The sequence below is a fragment of the Pristis pectinata genome, chromosome 20 (genome assembly GCF_009764475.1).
Source record: "Pristis pectinata isolate sPriPec2 chromosome 20, sPriPec2.1.pri, whole genome shotgun sequence".
Classification (NCBI taxonomy): Eukaryota; Metazoa; Chordata; class Chondrichthyes; order Rhinopristiformes; family Pristidae; genus Pristis; species Pristis pectinata.
In genome coordinates this window covers 1,012,532-1,034,335 of record NC_067424.1, presented here as the reverse complement: position 1 = coordinate 1,034,335, position 21,804 = coordinate 1,012,532, and the positions used below count along the sequence as shown (strand labels likewise).

At 48.1% G+C, this 21,804-nt stretch overlaps 1 protein-coding gene across 3 annotated transcripts in view; it reads right to left on the bottom strand.

Moving 5' to 3' along the window:
- Positions 1–21,804, bottom strand: part of LOC127580813 (plexin-A2-like) — a 470,755-nt gene that overhangs the window by 179,146 nt on the left and 269,805 nt on the right. For all 3 annotated transcript variants that reach the window (XM_052034725.1, XM_052034726.1, XM_052034724.1), the window contains exon 5: positions 12,350–12,450. In XM_052034725.1, the coding sequence (XP_051890685.1) occupies positions 12,350–12,450 (101 nt within the window). The remainder of the gene's footprint in view (positions 1–12,349; positions 12,451–21,804) is intronic.

Below are 21,804 nucleotides of genomic sequence, written 5' to 3'. Positions count from 1 at the left end.
CTCCCACTGGGGGTGCCCAGAATGAGGGGGGTGCCCAGAGGGAGGGTGATGCCCCCACTGGGGGTGCCCAGAATGAGGGGGGGTGCCCAGAGGGAGGGTGATGCCCCCACTGGGGGTGCCCAGAGGGAGGGTGATGCTCCCACTGGGGGTGCCCAGAATATGGGGGGGTGCCCAGAGGGAGGGTGATGCCCAGAAGGAGGGTGATGCTCCTACTGGGGGTCCCCATCACACTGGCTGAAAATGTACAACTGTTGCCCCAGAGTTTTTCCTACACTCACTAAAAGTAATTCACCAGTTGTGAGTGATCACGTTAGGCAACAGCAGCATTTAAAAATGTTAACGTGTCCAAATCACTGGTGAAATCACTATTTCACCCATGTCTGAAGATATTTAGACGTGAAAATTAGAGGGATGTGTCGAGCATCATTCCAGTATTTGCCTTCTCCCCTCAGGTGTGACACTCTGCAAACCTGCAGCAGAGGCCCTCAGTACCATGTGAAGCCCAAGCTGATCTACAGCACAGCTTCATCCCATCAACCTGGAAGGGGAAAAGTGAGGAAAGAAAGGCTGGAGTAGACACTGGATTTCCCAGATCTCTTCGCTGGTTAACGACAGGAAGAAAATCACAGTCCATTAGTCATGGAAAACACTGAAGCAAATTGTATAAATGAATCTGAGACACACCCAGATGTCATTCTGAATTACATTGGTGAGAAGAAAGATTCATCTCTATTTAAAAGGCTGCCTGGGCTGGATAGAGCAAACGTTTCACCCTATTGCTAGTTTTCTGAGACGGGCTGGACTGGAATATTCACATGTAGTATGATTTTAAAGAAAGCACCTCAGACTTTTGTATAAACTCACTTCTTCTTCTTAGTCCCTGCGGACTGAGGATGACTTGTTCCAGTTCTGTGGGTTCTGAGGAGACTGATGAGCCTGATGTGGGAACCACAGACTTTTCTACTGATGGGGCAGGAGGTCCCTGGGCGGAGTGTGGGGTGAGTAACATGTGGAGGTGTGCGCCTTCTCTGCTGACACAGCGCTGCTGTGTACTCCTGATACAGGGACAGAGTTCCCAATACCACCCCAAATGCTGCTTCCTCACAGGACTCAGTGGGAACGTCACATTTCTTCAGAGGTTTTGAACCTCTTCCTCTGCCAGTCTGGTAATCTTCTCCTGTGGTGGATCCAGACTTTAGTGCCCACTACTTTAACAATCCAGTCAACCACCAGCAGAGGATGGGATTTGATTCAAATGTGAAACCCCTCTGTTTGTTAACATTACACAACGCAACTTCAAGGCCACTCACTTTGGAACTGCACTGATGCAATCCATTTAATTGAAGGTTGTTCTGTGAAGGTATTAACAGGAAAAACTGGTCATTGAAGCCCATAGACTGATGCAGATTGACAGGCAGGAGCACGAACCCACAACAACAGGACGGCTTCCTTTTTGTTTCATCTGCCTTGACACACAGTGTTAGTGTTGTACAGATTCTCGCACTCTCATGTGGTGAATTGCACAGTGACCCTATTCCTTTGGTTGCTTCCATGATGTTGATAATATTCTGATATTTAAACTTTACCATATCAAAATAATCTCCTCAATGCCGGTGGCCACAACGGACACAGAGCCCTGGGTGGTTGAAGTCGAAATTATAAGAGACACAAAACTAACAAGGGGAGGGTTACAGCTGAGTCACAACCCCTAACTTACGAAATGGATCCAGCAACGACAGTACAACTGAAAAGGCAGAACTGACGTAACAAAATTCAGAAAGATTTCATAAAATCTAATGCTGCCCCTGGTGCATTGACGAGTCCCCGGTGTGGTACAGCTGCCCAATTATGCAGCAGGGCCACTGTCTGCTCAGAAATCAATGGCCAACATTCCAGAGCATTACAACAATAATGAACTCCGAAGAGGATCTGTAATTATGCAGTATTGATTGCGATGATATGCACAGCCTTATGTCCAATCTAATAACAGCTGCATTATTCACCAGTATTTCATCCTCTCAGTGCGGAGTTCTGTGCTCAGCTGTGTGAGAGGAAAGTCAGCCTTGATGAACAACAAAATTCTCCTGCTGACAGGGGCTGAGCTCCACTGTAGACATCAGTGCTCGGACACGGGCAGTGTGACCAGGGACCCTGTCACAGAGGTGTATCTCCCACATCTTCCTGCAGTTGTCCCACCACATGTCGGGAGCTCTGGGTCAGGACACATCCCTGCACCAGGACTGCTGGGCAGCAGGTTTCACTGTGGGGATCTGCCCGGATCCAGAAACACCTCCCCACACCACCCCCCACCCCTCATTTCCCCACTCCCCCTGACACACCACCCCACACCCCTCCCCAGCCCTCAGCTCCCCCCCGACACACCACCCCACACCTCCCCCCACCCCACACCCCTCCCCAGCCCTCAGCTCCCCCCCGACACACCACCCCACACCTCCCCCCACCCCACACCCCTCCCCAGCCCTCATCTCCCCACTCCCCGACTCACCTCCCCACACCTCCCCCCACCCCACACCCCTCCCCAGCCCTCAGCTCCCCCCGACTCACCTCCCCACACCTCCCCACACCTCCCCCCACCCCACACCCCTCCCCAGCCTTCAGCTCCCCACTCCCCCCCGACACACCACCCCACACCCCTCCCCAGCCCTCAGCTCCCCCCCGACACACCACCCCACACCTCCCCCCACCCCACACCCCTCCCCAGCCTTCAGCTCCCCACTCCCCCCCCCCCGACACACCACCCCACACCCCTCTCCAGCCTTAAGCTCCCCACTCCCCACCCCCCACCCGACACACCACCCCCACCAGCTCCCTGCTCCTTTCACCAGTCCATCCATGGACATCCACACGGTTGTGTGACTGAGGAGCGAGTGTCACCGGCCCCCGGCACTGGGCTCAGTCTGGGGGGGGGGGGGGGGGGGGCGGGGATTAATTCGGGGATGGGCAGGAGGAACACAGACACATGGGACCGAGAGTGGGGTGGGGGTGTTGGGGGGGTGGGGAGGATGGGGACAGAAGGGGCGGGGAAGGTGCAGAGGGGGGTGGGGTGGAGATGAGGAGGGGGTAGGGATGGAGGGGTTGGGGATGGAGTGGATGTGGGGGGGTGGGGAGGCTGTGGGGACAGAGGGAAGTGGGGATGGGGAGGATAGGGAGAGTGGGAGGGTGGGGACAGGAGGATGGGGATACGGAGGGGGTGGGGAAGGTGGGGAGGGGAGTGGGGTGGGGATGGAGGGATTGGGGATGGATGTGGGTGGGGATGGAGTGGATGGGGATGTGGGTGTTGGGAAGGGGGAGAGGGTGGGGACAGGGAGGAGGTGGGGATGAGGAGGGTGGGTTGAGTGGGGATGGTGGGGACAAGGAGGGGTTGGTGATGGGGAGGGTGGGGACAGGGAGGATGGGGACAGGGAGGGGCTGGGGATGTGAGGATGCAGATTCGGGAGTAGGGGTGAGGGAGGGAGGGTGAGGTCATGCTGGGTGTCTGAGCAGGTTGGCAGGTGGGGTGTTCCTAACAATGGGCTCCGTTGTCCCCAGAGAGGAGACGAGGGTCTCAATGGCATGAGCAGTCACCGGACAGGGGCTCTCGCAGCTGATGGGGGCTCTGGACAAGTTGCAGGGTTCCCTGTCGACCTGCCATCAGTGACAGGGCTCAGAGTAGAGAGTGTGTCAGGAGCCTGGTGTGGGAAGGTGAACCGTTGACCTGTCCAATGCAGCAGCCTGACACTAATTATGACCTCAGTGATGGGCACATTGGTGAGGTTTTGCATATCATCAAAGAATCTGACAAACCTTTACAGATGTAGTGTGGAAAGCATTCTGACTGGTTACATCATGGCCTGGGGTGGGATCTCCAATGCACAGGAACACAAGAGGCTACAGAGAGTGGTGGACTCAGCCAGTTCCATCATAGGTACAACTCTCCCCACCATCGAGGATATCTACAGGAGGCGATGTCTCAGGAAGGTGACATCCATCATCAGGGACCCCCACCATCCGGGCCGTGCCCTCTTCTCGATGCTGCCATCAGACAGGAGGTACAGGAGCCTGAAGACCCACACCTCAAGGTTCAACAGCAGCTTCTTCCCCACTGCTGTCAGGTTCTTGAACCCACCTGAAAAACCCTAACACTGCCTCACACTGTATTTGTCTCAACCAGCACTGATGCCGTTATATTTATTTTTACTTTTGTTGTGTAAGTTATGTATAATTGATGTTTATGTGATTCATGTTTGTCATGTGTGTAATGTACTATGCTGCTGCTCCGAAAAGCTCATTCTCATGGTATTTATACCCTGGGTCTGTACGGCCATGACAATGAACTTGAGATTGCACCTGGAGCACTGTGTGCAGATCTGGTCCCCACACGATAAGAGGGATGTGATTAAGCGAGAGAAGGTGCAGAAAACATTCACAGGGATGTTACCAGGACCGGAGGGCTTGAATTATAAGGAGAGGCTGGACCTGGAGTGAAGGAGGCTGAGGGGTGACCTTACAGAGGTTTATAAAATCATGAGGGGCTTAGATAAGGTGGGTGGTCACAGCGTTTTTCCCAGCATAGGGGGCTCTAAAACTAGAGGGCACAGGTTTAAGGTGAGAGGGGGAAGATTTAAAGAGGACCTGAGGAGCAAACTTTTCACACAGGGTGGTAGGTGTGTGGAACGAGCTGCCAGAGGACGTGGTAGAGGCAGGTACATTAACAACATTTAAACGACATCTGGATAGTTACAGGGATAAGAAAGGTTTACTGCAATATGGGCTAAACTCAGGCAAATGGGACTAGCTTGGACAGACAACTTGGTCGGCATGGACGAGTTTGGCCAAAGGTCCTGTTTCCGTGCTGTATAGTTCTGTGAGTCTATGATGTTGGCCTCGGAGGGAACACTGATCTCGGATGGGAGGGAACAGTGACGTACCTCCTTCACCCTCTCGGTGGAGTTGGAGAAATTTGCACAGGAAGCATTAGGCCATAAGACACGGGAGCAGAATTAGGCCATTCGGCCCATTGAGTCTGCTCCACCGTTCGATCATGGCTGATTTATTTTTCCCTCTCAACCCCATTTTCCTGCTTCTCCCTGTAACCTTTGACACCATTACTAATCAAGAACCTATCAACCTCCGCTTTAAATACACCCAATGACTTGGCCTCCACAGCCGTCTGCGGGATGAATTCCACAGATTCACCACCCTCTGGCTAAAGAAGTTCCTCCTCATCTCTGTTCTAAAGGAGCATCCTTCTATTCTGAGGCTGTGCCCTCTGGTCCTAGACTCTCCCACCACTGGAAACATCTTCTCCACGTCCACTCTATCCAGGCCTTTCAATATTCGGGAGGTTTCAATGAGATCCCCCCTCATCCTTCTGAACTCCAGCCAGTACAGGCCCAGAGACATCAAACGCTCCTCACACATTAACCCTTTCATTTCTGGGATCATTCTTGTAAACCTCCTCTGGACCCTCTCCAATGCCAGCACATCCTTCCTTAGATATGGGGCCCAAAACTGCTCACAATGCTCCAAATGTGGTCTGATCAATGCCTTATAAAGCCTCAGCATTACATCCTTGCTTTTATATTCTAGTCCTCTCGAAATGAATGCTAACGTTGCATTTGCCTTCCTTACTACCGACTCAACTTGCAAGTTAACTTTTAGGGAATCCTGCACGAGGACTCCCAAGTCCCTTTGCACCTCCGATTTCTGAATTCACTCCTGGTTTAGAAAATAGTCTACACCTTTATTCTTCCTACCAAAGTGCATGACCGTACACTTCCCTACGCGATATTCCATCTGCCACTTCTTTGCCCATTCTGCCAACCTGTCCAAGTCCTTCTGCAGACTCCCTGTTTCCTCAACACTACCTGTCCCTCCACCTATCTTTGTATCATCCGCAAACTTGGCCACAAAGCCATCAACTCCATCATCCAGATCACTCACATATAATATAAAAAGTAGCGGACCCAACACCGACCCCTGCGGAACACCACTAGTCACCAGCAGTCGATCAAAAAAAGCCCCCTTTATACCCACTCTTTGCCTCCTGCTAGTCAGCCAATCTTCAATCCATGCTAGTACCTTTCCTGTAATACCAGGGGCTCTTGTTTAGCAGCCTCATGTGCGGCACCTTGTCAAAGCTCCTCATTGACTCCTTCCCTGAAGGCTGTTGGAGAAGAGGGTTAGTTGGAGCAGAATTGTTTGTCCCCAGTGGCACTGCCACTGGTCTGTGGTGGAGCCATTGTGGTGGACCATTGTGGTCCCTTGTGGTGGAGCCATTGTGGTGGACCATGGCACTGCCACTGGTCTGTGGTGGACCATTGTGGTCCATTGTGGTGGAGCCATTGGGGTGGACCATGGCACTGCCACTGGTCTGTGGTGGACCATTGTGGTGGAGCCATTGTGGTGGACCATGGCACTGCCACTGGTCCGTGGTGGAGCCATTGGTCGGGATCACTGCTTGCACATCATTGTGCGGCAGACACAGAGTGCCAATGAATTTCAGAGCTTTGAGAGGATTTTCCATAATCCCTCTCAATTGATGGAGTTAACGGCTTCTGGAAGTGAAAGGCCATATACAGTGGTTAATGCTGCTCTCTGCATTTCCATTTCAAAGCTTGTTGTGCAATGAAGAACATGTCCATCGTAGCTTTTCCTCCCTGGAAGAGTACACCTTAGGACAAGCCAATGTGGAGACTTGCTACACCAACATCACTGGGGGCTATCAGTGCAGGACTATGGGCTACAGCTGTGTGTGGGATCTCTACCCGAGCAGATGACACGACTTCCCAATGGCCTGACCTCCATCACTGAGATGGACCAGGGCTGCAGGCATCTGGGAACACCAACACCGGCAGGTTCCTCTTCAAATCACACACCATTCTGTCCAGAAATGTATCATCAGTCCTTCATTATCACTGGGGTTAAATCCTGGACTCCCTCCCCAGCACCACTGTGGGAGCACCTTCACCAGAAGGTCTGCAGCAGATCAAGGTGACAGCTCACCCCCATCTCCTTTGGAACAATGAGCCTTGCCCGTGACATCCATGGTCAGTAAGTGAATAGAACATATATCTGGCTGACCTGAGTTCTAACAGTAGCTGCAAACCCTGGTGACACAGAGAATCCACGACAACACCGTGTCACCACCGTACAAGCAGTCTGGATACTCATTCTTAAATTGCTCCTTTACTTCCTCAGTTGGAGAGGTTTCCAGCCTAGGTCTAAGCTGTAGACAGTACTGGATGTACACAGCAGAGTAACAGCATCTGTGGGAAATTGTCAGATTAACATTGCAGTATTAACCCTTTGTTGAAACCTCTGAAACAACCCTACAGATGGAGAGAAACTGGTTGCATAATTTTAGTGTTTTCTGCTTTCACTTTACATGTGAATTGTGAACTGGAATTGGAGTGAAATGCATGAGATGTTTTTAACTGGATGGGGTTTCTGACTGGCGTTGGTGTGACATAGCCTTTCCCAGGTTTGGTTTAGTGGGAAGCTGGGATTTAAATGCTCTGCTGCTTTCATGCATTTCAAGCGGCAAGTGCAATTCCCAGATTTTACTCAGACACTCTTCAAAAATGAGTGGCTTTAATAAGTATTTTTAAACAGAATTCCTGCAGCAAGTCCCACTCCTACAGCCCCTCCTCACTGATCAACATTTCCCTGCCAAATCAGTGCTGAAAGGGCCAGTAGACTCCAGTAATAAAGCCATATGTCAAATTTTCCAGCTGTCAGAACTCTGCTCTGCTGCAGTAATCCTTCATGCTGGTAATGGCCCTGCAGAACTGAATGCTTTGTACTGAGGGAATATTTCTTTTGCAGAGGTAAGCAATTATATTGTCGCAAGAAGACATTATAATACCACAGTATTCAAGAATTGTATTATATTAACTGACAAATGCATCATGTTAGTCACATAACTGGGATTCTTTAGAAAATGACTTGTGAAGTTTTCCTGCTTACTAAATTGAGTGTGCAATGTTATTTTCATTTCAATAAATTAATAATGAAGGTTTCACCTCTTGAACTGTTTCCTGATCTAACATTACAGTTTCTGCATTTAGAGTCATCTTGAACCAAATCTGAAGCAGGCAGATGCACCCCGGGGGTGGCTCAGACTGAACAAAAGCATCATTGCCCTACCTTGTGAAAACATTTCTGGGCTAATGACCTGGTTGCCATGTCTCGGTGTTCTGCCTTCATAGTGATCAGGGGTGCAGTGTGGGAGTTTACCTCAGAGGTCGGTATGAATGGTTCCAGTTAGTTTACAACCAACAGACCAATCAAAACATTACTTATCCAAGTTACCTGGAGTTGGTTCCTCCCTCATCAGGGAACCACTTCTCCCATACACTCCCATTCCAAACATTCCTCACCAGGCCAACATCTGGGAAACTCTGCTTCCTTGCTGCTGGATTTGTATCCTCACTGCCCTCTGCAGATGGGAACTGATTGTACAAAAACTCACCCAGAGGTAGGAGCTGAACGTTTGACAGAGAACCGGTGCTCACAGCTCACTCAGGAACTTGGCACGATTCCCCGAAGCAGCCAAGTCTATGATGCCCCATAATTCTCGACCAGTCCACATCTGGCCACAACTTAACTCAGCTGTGAAACACAACAAATTTAACCTGCCAGGTCCCAGACAGGAGGCTTCACATGCCCAGAACCGACGTGATCTAAGGGTCGTACAGTTATACAGTTGGGAAACTTCAGCCCAACTCGTCCATGCCGACCATGGTGTCTTCCTGAATTAGTCGCATTTACCTCTGTTTGGGCGTGTATCCCTCTGAGATAAAAACTCACATGTTCATTTTATTTTAGCTATTTAGTAACTAAACTCTACCCAACACGATGGGGGATGGGGGGAGGTGTAAAGCAAAGTGAACAGAATGTATAGGCATGGCATCATCACCACCACCAACCATCCACCTGACCAACACCTCTCTGCTGCCAGTGTTTGCAGTTCAAATAATTCAAACGTTGGCAATGTTCCATCTGCCAATGTCAGACACAGCCGACACTAATACTCTGCACTGTTCAGTCCTTGCAGTGGTGAACAGAATTTCTGTGGAGAAGCAAGGTTTTTCCCTTTGAGAGTCCGTCCAACTCCAAAATTGCCTTAAATCCAGCAGGGTGAAACAAGTAGTTTGTTCTGGATTTCTGAAGAATATGCATGTGTTCTCAGCAGAGTGCAGGAAGTTTTGTTTTATGCATTCATTCAAGGAATATGGGATGTATAGGCCGAGCCAACATTTAATTGCCCATCCCTCATTGCCCCTGAGAAGGTGGGGGTGAGCTGCCTCCTTAAACCATGTAAGGTTACAGAAATGTCCGGTACCAGATGTACCAGTACCACACAAAGCTCCATCCTGAGGCCAGCAAAATACCACCCTAACACCCCCATCAGTGCGGCTGACACCGCAGTGGTAGTTCATGTTCACGAGTTTTACAGGCACGCTGCCAAGCAGATGCTGTAAAGTTGCCATGAGTAGACAGGACTGCAGGTCACCCAGAGGTCATCTTGGTAAATGGCACAGCACGGTTGAAGGGCAGAGTGGTCTCCTTCTCCCAATGTGTAAGTTTGTATGGCAGTGATGTAGGGTCTTGGCAAGACCAAGTGGTGATCAATCCTCAGTGAAGAATCCATGGCACCACACTCTCAGGTTGGATTATCAATCTTCGAGACGGTGAAGTGTAGAGAGAGGAACACAGTTCCATTCCCTCCACCCACTGGGTTTCCTGTCTTATCAAACAGCACTTCAGGGAGCAGGCTGGAATACACGCCCCTGTCTGTATCAATGGTGCTGAGGTTGAGAGGGTTGAGAGCTTCAAGTTCCTTGGTGTAAACATCACCAATAGCCTGTCCTGGTCCAACGATGTAGACACTATGGCCAAGAAAGCTCACCAGCACCTCTACTTCCTTAGAAGGCTAAGGAAATTCAACATGTCCCCACAGAGCTTCACCAATTTTTATCAATGCACCACAAAAAGCATCCGATCCAGATGCATCACAGCTTGGTATGGCAACTGCCCAAGACCGCAAGAAACTGTAGAGAGTTGTGGACACAGCCCAGCACATCACAGAAACCAGCCACCTCTCTGTGGACTCTGTCCACACTTCTCGCTGCCTCGGGAAAGCAGCCAGCATAATCAAGGACCCCACCCACCCCGGACATTCTCTCTTCTCCCCCCTCCCATTGGGCAGAAGATTCAAGAATTTGAAGACGCGCATCACCAGGCTCAAGAACAGCTTCTATCCAGCTGTTGGCTGTTATGAGACTCTTGAACGGATCTCTTGTACAATATAGGTAGATAAAATCTTGATCTCTCAATCTACCACGTGTGGCCTCGCACTTTATTGTCTACTCGCACTGTCTCTGTCATTGTCTCTGTAACTGGAACAGTATATTCTGTGTTCTGTAACTGCTTATCCCTTTGTACTACCTCTGTGTACTTATGTTTGGGTTGATCTGTATGGATGGCATGCAAACAAAGTTTGTCACTGTATCTCGGTACCTGTGACAACAATAAACCAATTGCCAATAGCAGCCTTTGCATTATGGTTTCACACATCATGAAGGGGGAAGAGGAGATGCGAGTTCCATACAACCCATCTGTCACTCCGTAATATAAATGTGTTTGTGCCAAATGTAACAAAGAATGCTTCTAATATATGTTAAATATAGAAGCCCAAAAATCCAAATCTGCTGACTTCTTCAACTTCAAAATTTGTTAATATGCTCGATTTCCATTATTTTGTTATTGGCTGCGAAGCTGATTCATCACCACGGAGCTGCCCTTTACTTGCAGTGCCGTGGAATTTATCAGGTTATTATAGAGTGACCCTCAGGGCAGGACCAGTCACTGCAACTCAATTCCATCCAGCTACACGTCTGCATAACTCAGGTATCCAGTCTATCTTGCATTAAGCTGACACACTTAACACACCAGGGGTTATAGTTTGGAAAAAAGGTTTCGATTCAAGTTATATATCATCACAAAATAATCTATGTTTTTATAATTGAGTGTTTATATTTCCACCATGTCTTTACGATTCTGACCAGAACTATTTGTTCACTGACACTCCAATAGCCTCAACACACAAAACTGAGGGGCAGAAAATAACCAATTGGTTTATCAAGCTTGTGGCCCCAGCATTCGGTTCAGTGGTGCATCAACACTTTCCTCAACCCTCATTAACTTCTGATCAAAATGAGGAATCAGATAAAGTTGCCTCTGTGTTCACTGGCTCAACTCCTTGTGCAGGCCATTTTAACATCATTGTCTTCAGATTTCCCCCAGTCTGTGCCCAGCTAACCCACATGTTTCTCCCCTCCTGGCCTCTCATGTACCCCGACCCCTTTCACCCATCTGTATGGCTCCAGCAGCATAGACACTAAACTTTGGCTTCTCTGCCTTCTGCCCTCTTTCTTTCCAGTCCTGATAAAGGGTCTCGGCCTGAAATGTCGACTGTTCCATTTCCCTCCGTAGATGCTGCCTGACCCGCTGAGTTCCTCCAGCATCTTGTGTGTTGCTCCACATTCCAGCATCTGCATTCTCTCTTGTGCCTCCCATTCCTCTCTGCTTCTCTTCAAAACGGACGACCAACCCTGTTACTAGTCACCGACTACACTTCTTCCTTTCTCTAGATTTTCATCTTTGTGATTAAGCTCTGTGAAATTCCTTGTGTTGTTTTTCAAAGTTAAATCCAGTTGTTATTTTCTGCTAGTCAGAAGCTGCACTTCTGAAGCGCATCTCAAAGTACTCAGAACTCAGCAAAAAGACTGACAAACGGCGGCCACCCACTGCTGGAGTCACACCGTAGGCTACCGAGACAGCAAACTGGAAACACAGGGCAACCTGTCTCCCCATCAGCATTTCCAACTCCCTTATTGACAACCTACTCTCAGCTGCAAGTCATAAAGAGCTTAAAAAAGAATCAAAAGCAATTAACAGTGGATAACGGAATGTTGCCCATGGAAGTCCTCGTCATGGATGCTGCCAGGTTGTGTACTCCTTCTGTGGATGTCTGATTTGTATTAGAATTGAACCCTGCTCTGACACCAGGCTCTCAGTGGGTTACAGAAGGGTTCTGGTTCTGCTGGAGTTGGTACCACGATCAGCCTCAGCAATGGTCTGTGAAACAGAGCACTGGTCCTTGTCTGACTGATAGTGTGACCTTTACTGGAAGGCTGAGGCAGTGATAAACATGAGCAATGTAGAGGGGCTTCAGCAGGCATCGTCAGGGGCTGGGTGTAAATCACCAGGCTGAGAGGGACATAACAACTGAGTCACACTTCTAGTGAACAAATTCCTCAGTGGACATCTGGTGGGTACTTACATGTTGTGGAGCACACACCAGCCACAGTGCGGGTCTCCTGAGCTCAGACACTGGCTGCATGTTTCATACTGTTCACATGATTCCACGGGTACCCTGGACAGCTGTGGAAACACAATGAGAAAACACAGGCTCCATGAGGCACCAAGGCAGCAAAGGGTCAAAAGTGTGCAGTGAAATGTCAGCACGCAGTGAAACGGCCTCTCGTCAAACCTCTACCCAGCTTATTGACACTGGAGTCACATCCCTAACATGACAAGGACACCCATTTAATTTACTCCCATTTAACAGACACTGTTTGAGCTCATGAGCTGGATGGATCTTCAGTCTATCACTAGCGATTATTACCACAGTGTTCTGGCCAGCTTCCTGATATCCTGCACAAGAACCAGGCATATGCACATTTCCAAAGCAGCTGCAGAGAAGCTGAGATTATTACTGCACGGTGAAGGGTTTTATTACACAAGTGGAGCCATCAGTGATATCGGAATTTCCTGCATACTTGGTGGCCTGTTCCACAAACAACATTGGGAGAACTGAAAGCAATGAAACACAAAGTGAAAATATTCAGCAGCCAGATGTGAAGACTTCATACTTCATACGGACTGATTCGATTTTAAATTGCATTGACCAGACTTTCAATATTTTCTTCTGGACTTCAGGTTTCAAAGTTCAGCTGTCCTGGGACCTCCAGACAGAATTCTTATGCAAAACTTTGTGGAAGAATTAATTTGAACTTGCAGGTGACATAGAACTGCCTCTACCAGGGCAAGTGACTAGCTGCAAGATAATTCAACAAGGAATTCCAGCATTCAGTAGGGTAAGAGTTAGCATCAATATATGAAAACAAAGAGGTTAGGAAATGGTAATGAATATTAAAGCATTTCATGACATTTAACCTATTCCACACAACTTCATAATATTCAGTATTGGTTTTGTACGCAAATTACTTGGTTTGATATCTGACACAAAACATAACTAAAGCATCAAGGCAGAGGTTGTAAATGGCAAAGGTTAACAGGGAGCAATAAGCTGAATATGGAATGCACATAAAACAGAAGTTAATGCATTGGGGCTCTTTCTATCAATAAGGAAGTTTAATGTAGGGATGGAGCAAATGTGAAATGTGTGGTGGGAGAGCAGGAAAGGATTGGAGTCTGGATGTGCATGGTGCACATGGTGTGTGTGAGAATGAGTGCAGGATTGTGTGTAAGAGAATGTGCAAGACTACAGTGGAGTGTGTGTGCACATGTGAGTGAGCAGGAATGTGCACACGCCAACAGCGTGTGTGCTCAGAATATGAAACAGTTTTGGCATTTGTTCAACGAACAGGGCAATGTGCTGTAATGTTCACATTAAGCTACATTCCAATCATTTCTTAATTATATAAACAAGAAAAGGAGGCAGACAAAATAATGCATCCCTCAGAGAATTCTTCACGACCAGCCACGTTTCGAGAGGGACTCTTGCACCTGTTGTGAACAACTGTGGCCGCTGCGTTAGCACAGCTCAAGTCGAGCTGGACAAAACCTGCAGCTGCTCTAACCCTCTCTCAATAGGCCAGTGTCCCCCCTACAATGGGCACTTTCATAGTGCACAGTTAACGAGGCAGACAGATGCTGCAGAGCCATCGCACTTCTGTGTAAAAGTGAGCGAGTGGCCCCACAGCCAGACGCACGGTGCTGATTCAGATTCCCCATTCCCCTGGGCTTCAGGAACAAGAATGTTCTTGACAACCAGCTTGTGTCATGATCCTCAGTAATGGGGAATGATCCGGGCAATCTGGTTCAGTAATGTGTCGTCTGGCTATGAGAAGCCTGTTTACTTTACTCCACCAGCAAGCAAGTCAGAGTAACATCATGTACCATCACTCTCTCAGGCAACAAAACATCTGCTGAAAACCTCCCAATGACGTCCTGGAAATGTTCCCTCCTTCACTCTGCAGTGCACCCGTCACAGTGTCGGTCATTGCTCTCATCCAGGCAGAAGGTGAGAGCTTCAACTTCTCCTGACGTAGAGACACAGAGCAATACAGCTCTGGATACAGGCCTTTCAGCCCAACCAGTCCATGCCAGCCACGGTGCCCACCCAGTGAGTCCCAATTTCCTGCATGTTGGCCCATATCCCTCCAAGCCCCGTCCCTCCATGTACCTATCCAAGTGCTTCTTAAATGATCCAGTTGTACCTGCCTCACCCACTTCCTCCGGCAGCTCGTTCCACACACTCACCACCCTCTGCGTGAAGAAGTTGCACTTTGGGTCCCTTTTAAACCTTTCCCCCCCTTTTAAACCTTTCCCCTCTCACCCTAAACCTATGCCCCGTAAGTTTTGGACTCCCCTACCCTGGGGAAAGGACCGTTACCACCCACCTTGTCTATGCTATGACCTGTGGCCACAGAAGTCGAAGGTGATGTTCCAGTGCAGTACTGAGGGAGTACTGCACTGTCAGATGTACAGGCTTTTCTCTGTCTCTCTGAGCTGCCACGAGGATTTCGGAGTGTGATGGGTCAGCACACGGGGACAGTGTCTGAGATCATTTCTTCCTCCAGTCCCCTGAACCACACGAGCAGGGCACGCCATTTATCTGTCTGTCCCTTCACTCAGCCCTGGGGCACATGTACCAGCACCTTGTCTTCTGCAGGGACCTCTGATTATAACCAGCCCACACCAGCAGCTGCAGACAACACACTGACGTAGCTGACACCCTCCCAATTCTTACTCTGCTCTTCAGATGAATCCACCAACCTCTGCCTCCAGGACACACCTGAGCCAACGTTAATTGGTACCAAAGTTCAAATGTAGGTGCAGATTCTGCAGCAGAGCATCACACCACTGCCAAGAGAGTCATAGAGTATGACAGCACAGAAACAGGCCCTTCAGCCCATCTAGTCCATGCCAACCTGATCTTCTGCCCAGTCCCATCAACCTGCACCCAGACATTCTCCCTCCAGGTACCTATCCAAACCTCTCTTAAATGTTACAGTTGAACCCACATCTACCACTTCCACTGGCAGCTCGTTCCACACTCGCACCGCCCTCTAAGTGAAGAAGTTCTCCCTCAGATTCCCCTTAAACATTTCACCTTTCACGTTAAACCTATGTCCTCTAGTTCTAGTCTCACCCACCCTGAGGGGAAAAAGCTTCATGCATTCACCCTATCTATACCCCTCATAATTTTGTATACCTCTATAAGATCTCCCCTCATTCTCCTGCGCTCCAGGGAATAAAGTCCTAACCTATTCAGCCTTTCCCTGTAACTCAGGCCCTCAAGTCCCGGCCAACATCCTTTTAAATTTTCTCTGCACTCTTTCAAGTTTATTGATATGCTTCCTGTAGGTAGGTGACCAGAACTGCACACAATACTCTACATTTGGCCTCACCAATGTCTTGTACAAGTTCAACACAACATCCCAACTCCTGTACTCAGTGCCCTGATTTATGAAGGTCAACGTGCCAAAAGCTCTCTTTACGACCCTACCTACCAGTGATGCCACTTTCAAGGAACTATGGATCTGTATTCTCAGGTCCCTTTGTTCTACCGCACACCTCAGAGCCCTACCATTCACTGTGTAAATCCTACCGTGGTTTGTCCTCCCAAAGTGCATCACCGCACACTTGTCTGCATTAAATTCCATCAGCCATTTTTCAGCCCATTTTCCCAGCTGGTCAAGATCACGCTGCAAGCTTTGATAGCCTTCCTCGCTGTCCACTACGCCTCCAGTCTTGGTGTCATCCACAAATTTGCTGATCCAGTTTACCACATTATCACCTGAATCATTAATATAGATGATAAACAACAACAGACCCAGCACCGATCCCTGCGGCACACCGCTAGTCACAGGCCTCCAGTCAGAGAGACAACCATCTATTACCACTCTCTGGCTTCTCCCGTTAAGCCAATGTTGAATCCAATTGACTACTTCATCCTGAATGCCAAGTGACTAAAGTTTCTGGACCAGCCTCCCAGGCTGTACTTTGTCAAAGGCCTTGCTAAAGTCAATGTAGACAACGTCCACTGCCTTTTCCTCATCGACCTTCTTGGTAACCTCCTTGATAAACTCTATAAGATTGGTTAGATATGACCTGCCACACACAAAGCCATGTTGACTATCCCTAATCAGGCCCTGTCTATCCAAACACTTATTGTATCCTGTCTCTTAGAATACCTTCCAATAATTTACCCACAACTGACGTCAGGCTCACCGGCCTATAATTTCCCGGCTTATTCTTAGAGCATTTCTCGAACAACGGAACAACATTAGCTGTCCTCCAGTCCTCTGGCACCTCACCTGTGGCTAAGGACGTTTTAAATATTTCTGCCAAGGGGACATCTTGTCAGGCCCTGGGGATTTCTCCACCTTCATTCACCTCAAGAAAGCCAGCACCTCCTCTTTGGTAATCTGGATGCAGTCACTACTCTTTTGCCTCAGTTCTCTAGTCTCTGAGTCTGTCTCCGGATGGATGCAAAAGATTCATTTATGATCTCCCCCATCTCTCTTGGCTCCCAGCAATCTGGGTATTCCTCTCATGGCTGAAAGGGATGACGCTTCCCACACACTAACCAACTTTGAAAAAAAAACAACTCATTCAGCTCACCCTGAATCAAAAGATCTACTAAAAAGATTACTGAAGTACTGAAATAGTCCAAAGAAAGTGTACTGATAGCTAACGCCAGTCAACAGCAGAATGTATGTAGCCCTCTACTCTACACTCATAACTGCATGGCCAGATTCTGCTCTAACTCCATCTACAAGTTTGCAGATGATACCACCATTGTAGGCCATATCTCAAACAGTGATGAGTTGGAGTACAGGAAGGAGATAGAGAGCTTAGTGGAATGGTGTCATGACAACAACCTTTCCCTCAATGTCAGCAAAACAAAAGAGCTGGTCATTGACTGCAGGAGGGGGGGGGGTGGTGCACATGCTCCTGTCTACATCAATGGTGCTGAGGTCAAGAGGGTTGAGAACTGCAAGTTCCTGGGAATAGCCTGTCCTGGTCCAACCACGTAGATGCCACAGCCAAGAAAGTTCACCAGCGCCTCTACTTCCTCAGGAGGCTAAAGAAATTTGGCATGTCCCCTTTGACACTCATCAATTTGTATTGATGCACCATAGAAAGCATCCTATCTGGATGCATCACGGCTTGGTATGGCAACTGCTCTGCCCGTGACCACAAGAAACTGCAGAGAGTTGTGGACACAGCTCAGCACATCACGGAAACCAGCCTTCCCTCCATGGACTCTGACTATACTTCTTGCTGCCTCGGTAAAGCTGCCAGCATAATCAAAGACCCCACCCACCCCGGACATTCTCTCTTCTCCCCCTCCCATCGGGCAGGAGATACAAAAGCCTGAAAGCACGTACCACCAGGCTCAAGGACAGCTTCTATCCTGCTGGTATAAGACTATTGAATGGTTCCCTAGTACATTAAGTTGGACTCTTTACCTTCAATCTACCTCGTTGTGACCTTGCACCTTATCGTCTGCCTGCACTGCACTTTCTCTGCAACTGTGACACTTTATTTTGCATTCTGTATTGTTTTACCTTGTACTACCTCAGTGCACTGTGTAATGAATTGACCTGTATGATCGGTATGCAAGACAAGTTTTTCACTGTACCTCGGTACAAGTGAAAATAATGAACCAATTCCAATTCCAATTCTTCATTAGCACGAATAAATGAGCAGTTCTGGTCACCACACTGCAGGAAAGATGTGACTGCACTGGAGACGGTGCAGAGGAGATTCACCAGGGTGATGCCTGGGATGGAGCGGTTCAGTTATGAGGAGAGACTGGACAGTAGTTCTTTTTCCTTGTAACCGAGGATACTGAGGGGATCCTATCTGAGGTGTGCTAAATTATGAGAGGCATGGATGGGGTAGAACCATAGAACACCACAGCACAGAAAACAGGCCATTCGGCCCTTCTAGTCTGTGCCAAAACTTTATTCTGCTAGTCCCATTGACCTGCACCCAGTCTGTAACCCTCCAGACCTCTCCCATCCAAGTATCTATCCAATTTATTCTTAAAACTTAAGAGTGAGCCCGCATTTACCACATCAGATGGCAGCCCATTCCACACTCCCACCACTCTCTGAGTGAAGAAGTTCCCCCTAATGTTCCCCCAAACCTTTCCCCTTTCACCTAAAGCCATGTAGAAAGTAAGAAACTTCTCCCCAGAGCGGTGTTATCTAACACTGGGAGGCATGGGTTTATGGTGAGAGGGTAAGAGGTTTTGAGAAGGATTTTTCCACCGAGAGGGTGGCTGGAACCTGGAACACACTGCGTGAGGGGTGGAGGCAGCGATCCTCACAACAACAAGTATTTAGATGAGCAATTGTAATTCCATGACATAGGGTCAAGCACAGACATGATGGGCGAAAGGGCCCGTTTCAGAGCTGATAATTCTGTGTTGGAAACAATGATCAAATGTGGGTTTTTGCACTGTACAAATTAGTTCCCATTCAGTTCCCAGCTGTATGTGGACTGACGTCTGTTAAATCAGAACATAATTGTACAAATTGCCATAAATCACAATCACAAATGCAGGAAGAGATAAATGGGAAGTCACCAGAATGCCCTGTGGCTCAGGGTGAAAATTAACCATCAATATTGTCCTCAGTAAATGTTGCCTGTCTTCAGGACATGTAAAATGTTGCATGTTGTACCAATGGTGTGTGCTGTACCAACTGTGTGCGCTGTACTGCTGCTGCACGCTGTACCGGTGCTGTGTGTTGAACTAATGCTGTGTGCTGTCCTGGGGCTGTGTGTTGAATTAATGCTGTGTGCTGTCCTGGGGCTGCACGCTGTACTGGGGCTGTGTGGTGTACCTGTGCTGTACGCTGTACCAGTGCTGCATGTTGTACTGACGTTGAGCACCATACTGGGCTGCATTTTCCACATCAAGAAACAGAGACAAAATCCTCAGAAGGACAGAGTGGGAGAGACACTGACTCACTGGGAGCATTTTCAAAGCTGACTATTTAAAAACATTTTCTGCTTCTCAGAACATTCAACATTCCAGTCAAAGCTGCTTCAAACATTTCAGTCAGCGTGGGGAATTCAAGAGTTGAAAAGCCAGTTTAGTGCTCTGGGGATTAGATAATGTGGAGTATTGTGTATCACAGTTGTATAGATGGAATATAAAATTACCAAATAAAATCTATCAGCAGCTGATACTTTAGAAGTCACACACTGAACTAAATGGGAAATACCTTTGTATTGTTTTATCAATCATGCATAGTTCCCTGCAAGAGGCTCTACATAATTAATTACATCCTCAAGGTTGATGTTTTCATTAGCAAGGATTGAATTCTTTTATTTGGGTGTAATCTCCAGGTGACCATATCAGGGTGACTGGAACCCGCACAGAGTGAAAGTTGGACTGACGATGCAAGTGTCAGGGCCGCTGAGAGAGGGGCAGGAGTTTGTAAACCCTCTCCAGTAACAGCAAGATGGAACAATCGCAATAAATGGGAAAATACGAAGCAGCAATGCACACTTACTCTGAGAAGGAAGAAAAATCATTTTTTTAAACGACAAGGACTTTACAGTGTAATTGCTCGCAATTGTCAGCACAATCCATCACAGAGCAGTGCTTTCTGAGCTGATTTAACTATCAATCTCTTACCACAGTTCCAACGGGAGCACTGACAAGAGGCCTGGAATATTTAACCTATTACAAGTGTGAATGTTTCCCTGGTTAAAGGTCCTGGTTCACATTGTACACATGCACACACACGCACGCACATACACACATGCGCACACACACACACACAGACACACACACACACACACACAGACACACAGTCTCTCACACACACACACACGCAGACACACAGTCTCACACACACACACACACAGAGTCTCTCACACACACACACACACACACACACATACACACACAAACACACACACACTAATTAATATACACACATACCATATCACACACAGATACCATTTACATATAGAATCTCTCACCAGGAGGTAGACTATTGCATCAAAAACAGTACATGCCTGAGGTGATAGGTTATAATATTGACAGAATGTGTTCCCTTTCATGCATTTTGTATTACAAAATAAATAAACTCAGTTTTGGAGATGTTAATGTACATCACTGTAGGCGAAGACTACATCTGAAATCTGTCACTGGGGAAATGATATCGTTATAATCATCACCATAAACATCACCGGCTTCCCACAGAAATATCTCTCGTCCCCGGGCAGCACACACTTCTCCATGGGTTTTTAAGCATAACCAGACTTTTCTTGTAAAAGATAATTTTATACAAACAGTCGCAGTCTGGCAGACCAAAGATATTTCAGTAATTTATTAGATTACCAATCATACACAAGGTTACTGCAATGAAATCTCAATTTTAAGCGCTTTTAAATTGGCAGTTGCCATGACGACTGTTGAACTTTCACCCCAGCAGCAACCTGATGGACATCCCATAAAAGAGCCAGTTCCGGGAGGAGGTATCCTCCGCCCAGACAACCACAGACCAGGCACGTTCCCGAAGCTCCTGGCTGCTTTAATCACTCCCGCCAACGAGTTGCAGAGGGAAGCAGGGTTTACGTGGTGTGTAGGGAGGGAGGTTAACTCCACACACGTTAACCCCACACATCAACCAGCACACGTCAACCCCATGCATTGACCCCACATATTGACCCACGCGTTGACCCCACATGGCCAAGGGTAATGGCAGAGGTTCCACAGTCCACGCCATCTCCAGTGGTAAACACCGAGTGTGTGCAACTTCCTGGGTCAATGCACTGTCCAGTGAAACAGGATCCTCAACTAATGGAGAGACATGGGCCATCCAAGGGTGGAACGTAAAGAGGACAGGTCTTACAGGTGACAAAACAAAGCTACTCAGGCACAGCAAGGTCCCACCCATGGGGTAATCAATAAATCAGCACTGCAAGATCCCACCCATAGTTTCTGGGAGCTTGCTGTGCTAAATCGACCACACTTTGAAAGTTTTTCATTGCTGGTGAAAGGAGGATTTTGGCATTTGAGGTCAGTTAAAGAGGAGATTCAGCAAATTCTGAGAGATGACTCCCCTTGTGGGAGCTTCTGACACAAAGGAGTTGAGCCTAAAAGTTGCAGCAGAGCCGGTGGTGATGGTGGGACACTTTGTCACAAAGGAGGGGGTAGGAATGTGGAACCCCTCTTGCCAAGTAACCAGGGGTCAACAGGAAATTTCAAGACCAACATGTTCCTTGGGTCACCAGATCACCATTAGTGGAACTGGAGTGTTAGTGGAGTAGTCTGTAAATAAGAAAGATATTAAAAGATGTTTACCAGCTTTATCAGAACGTTGCCAGGACTCGAGGGCCTGAGTTATAGGGAGAGGTTGGGCAGGCTCGGACTTTATTCAGAGTATAGGAATCCTGCACAAAGCCATGCTGGGTTTCTCTAATCAAGCCATTGGATTCCAGATGCCCGTATATCCT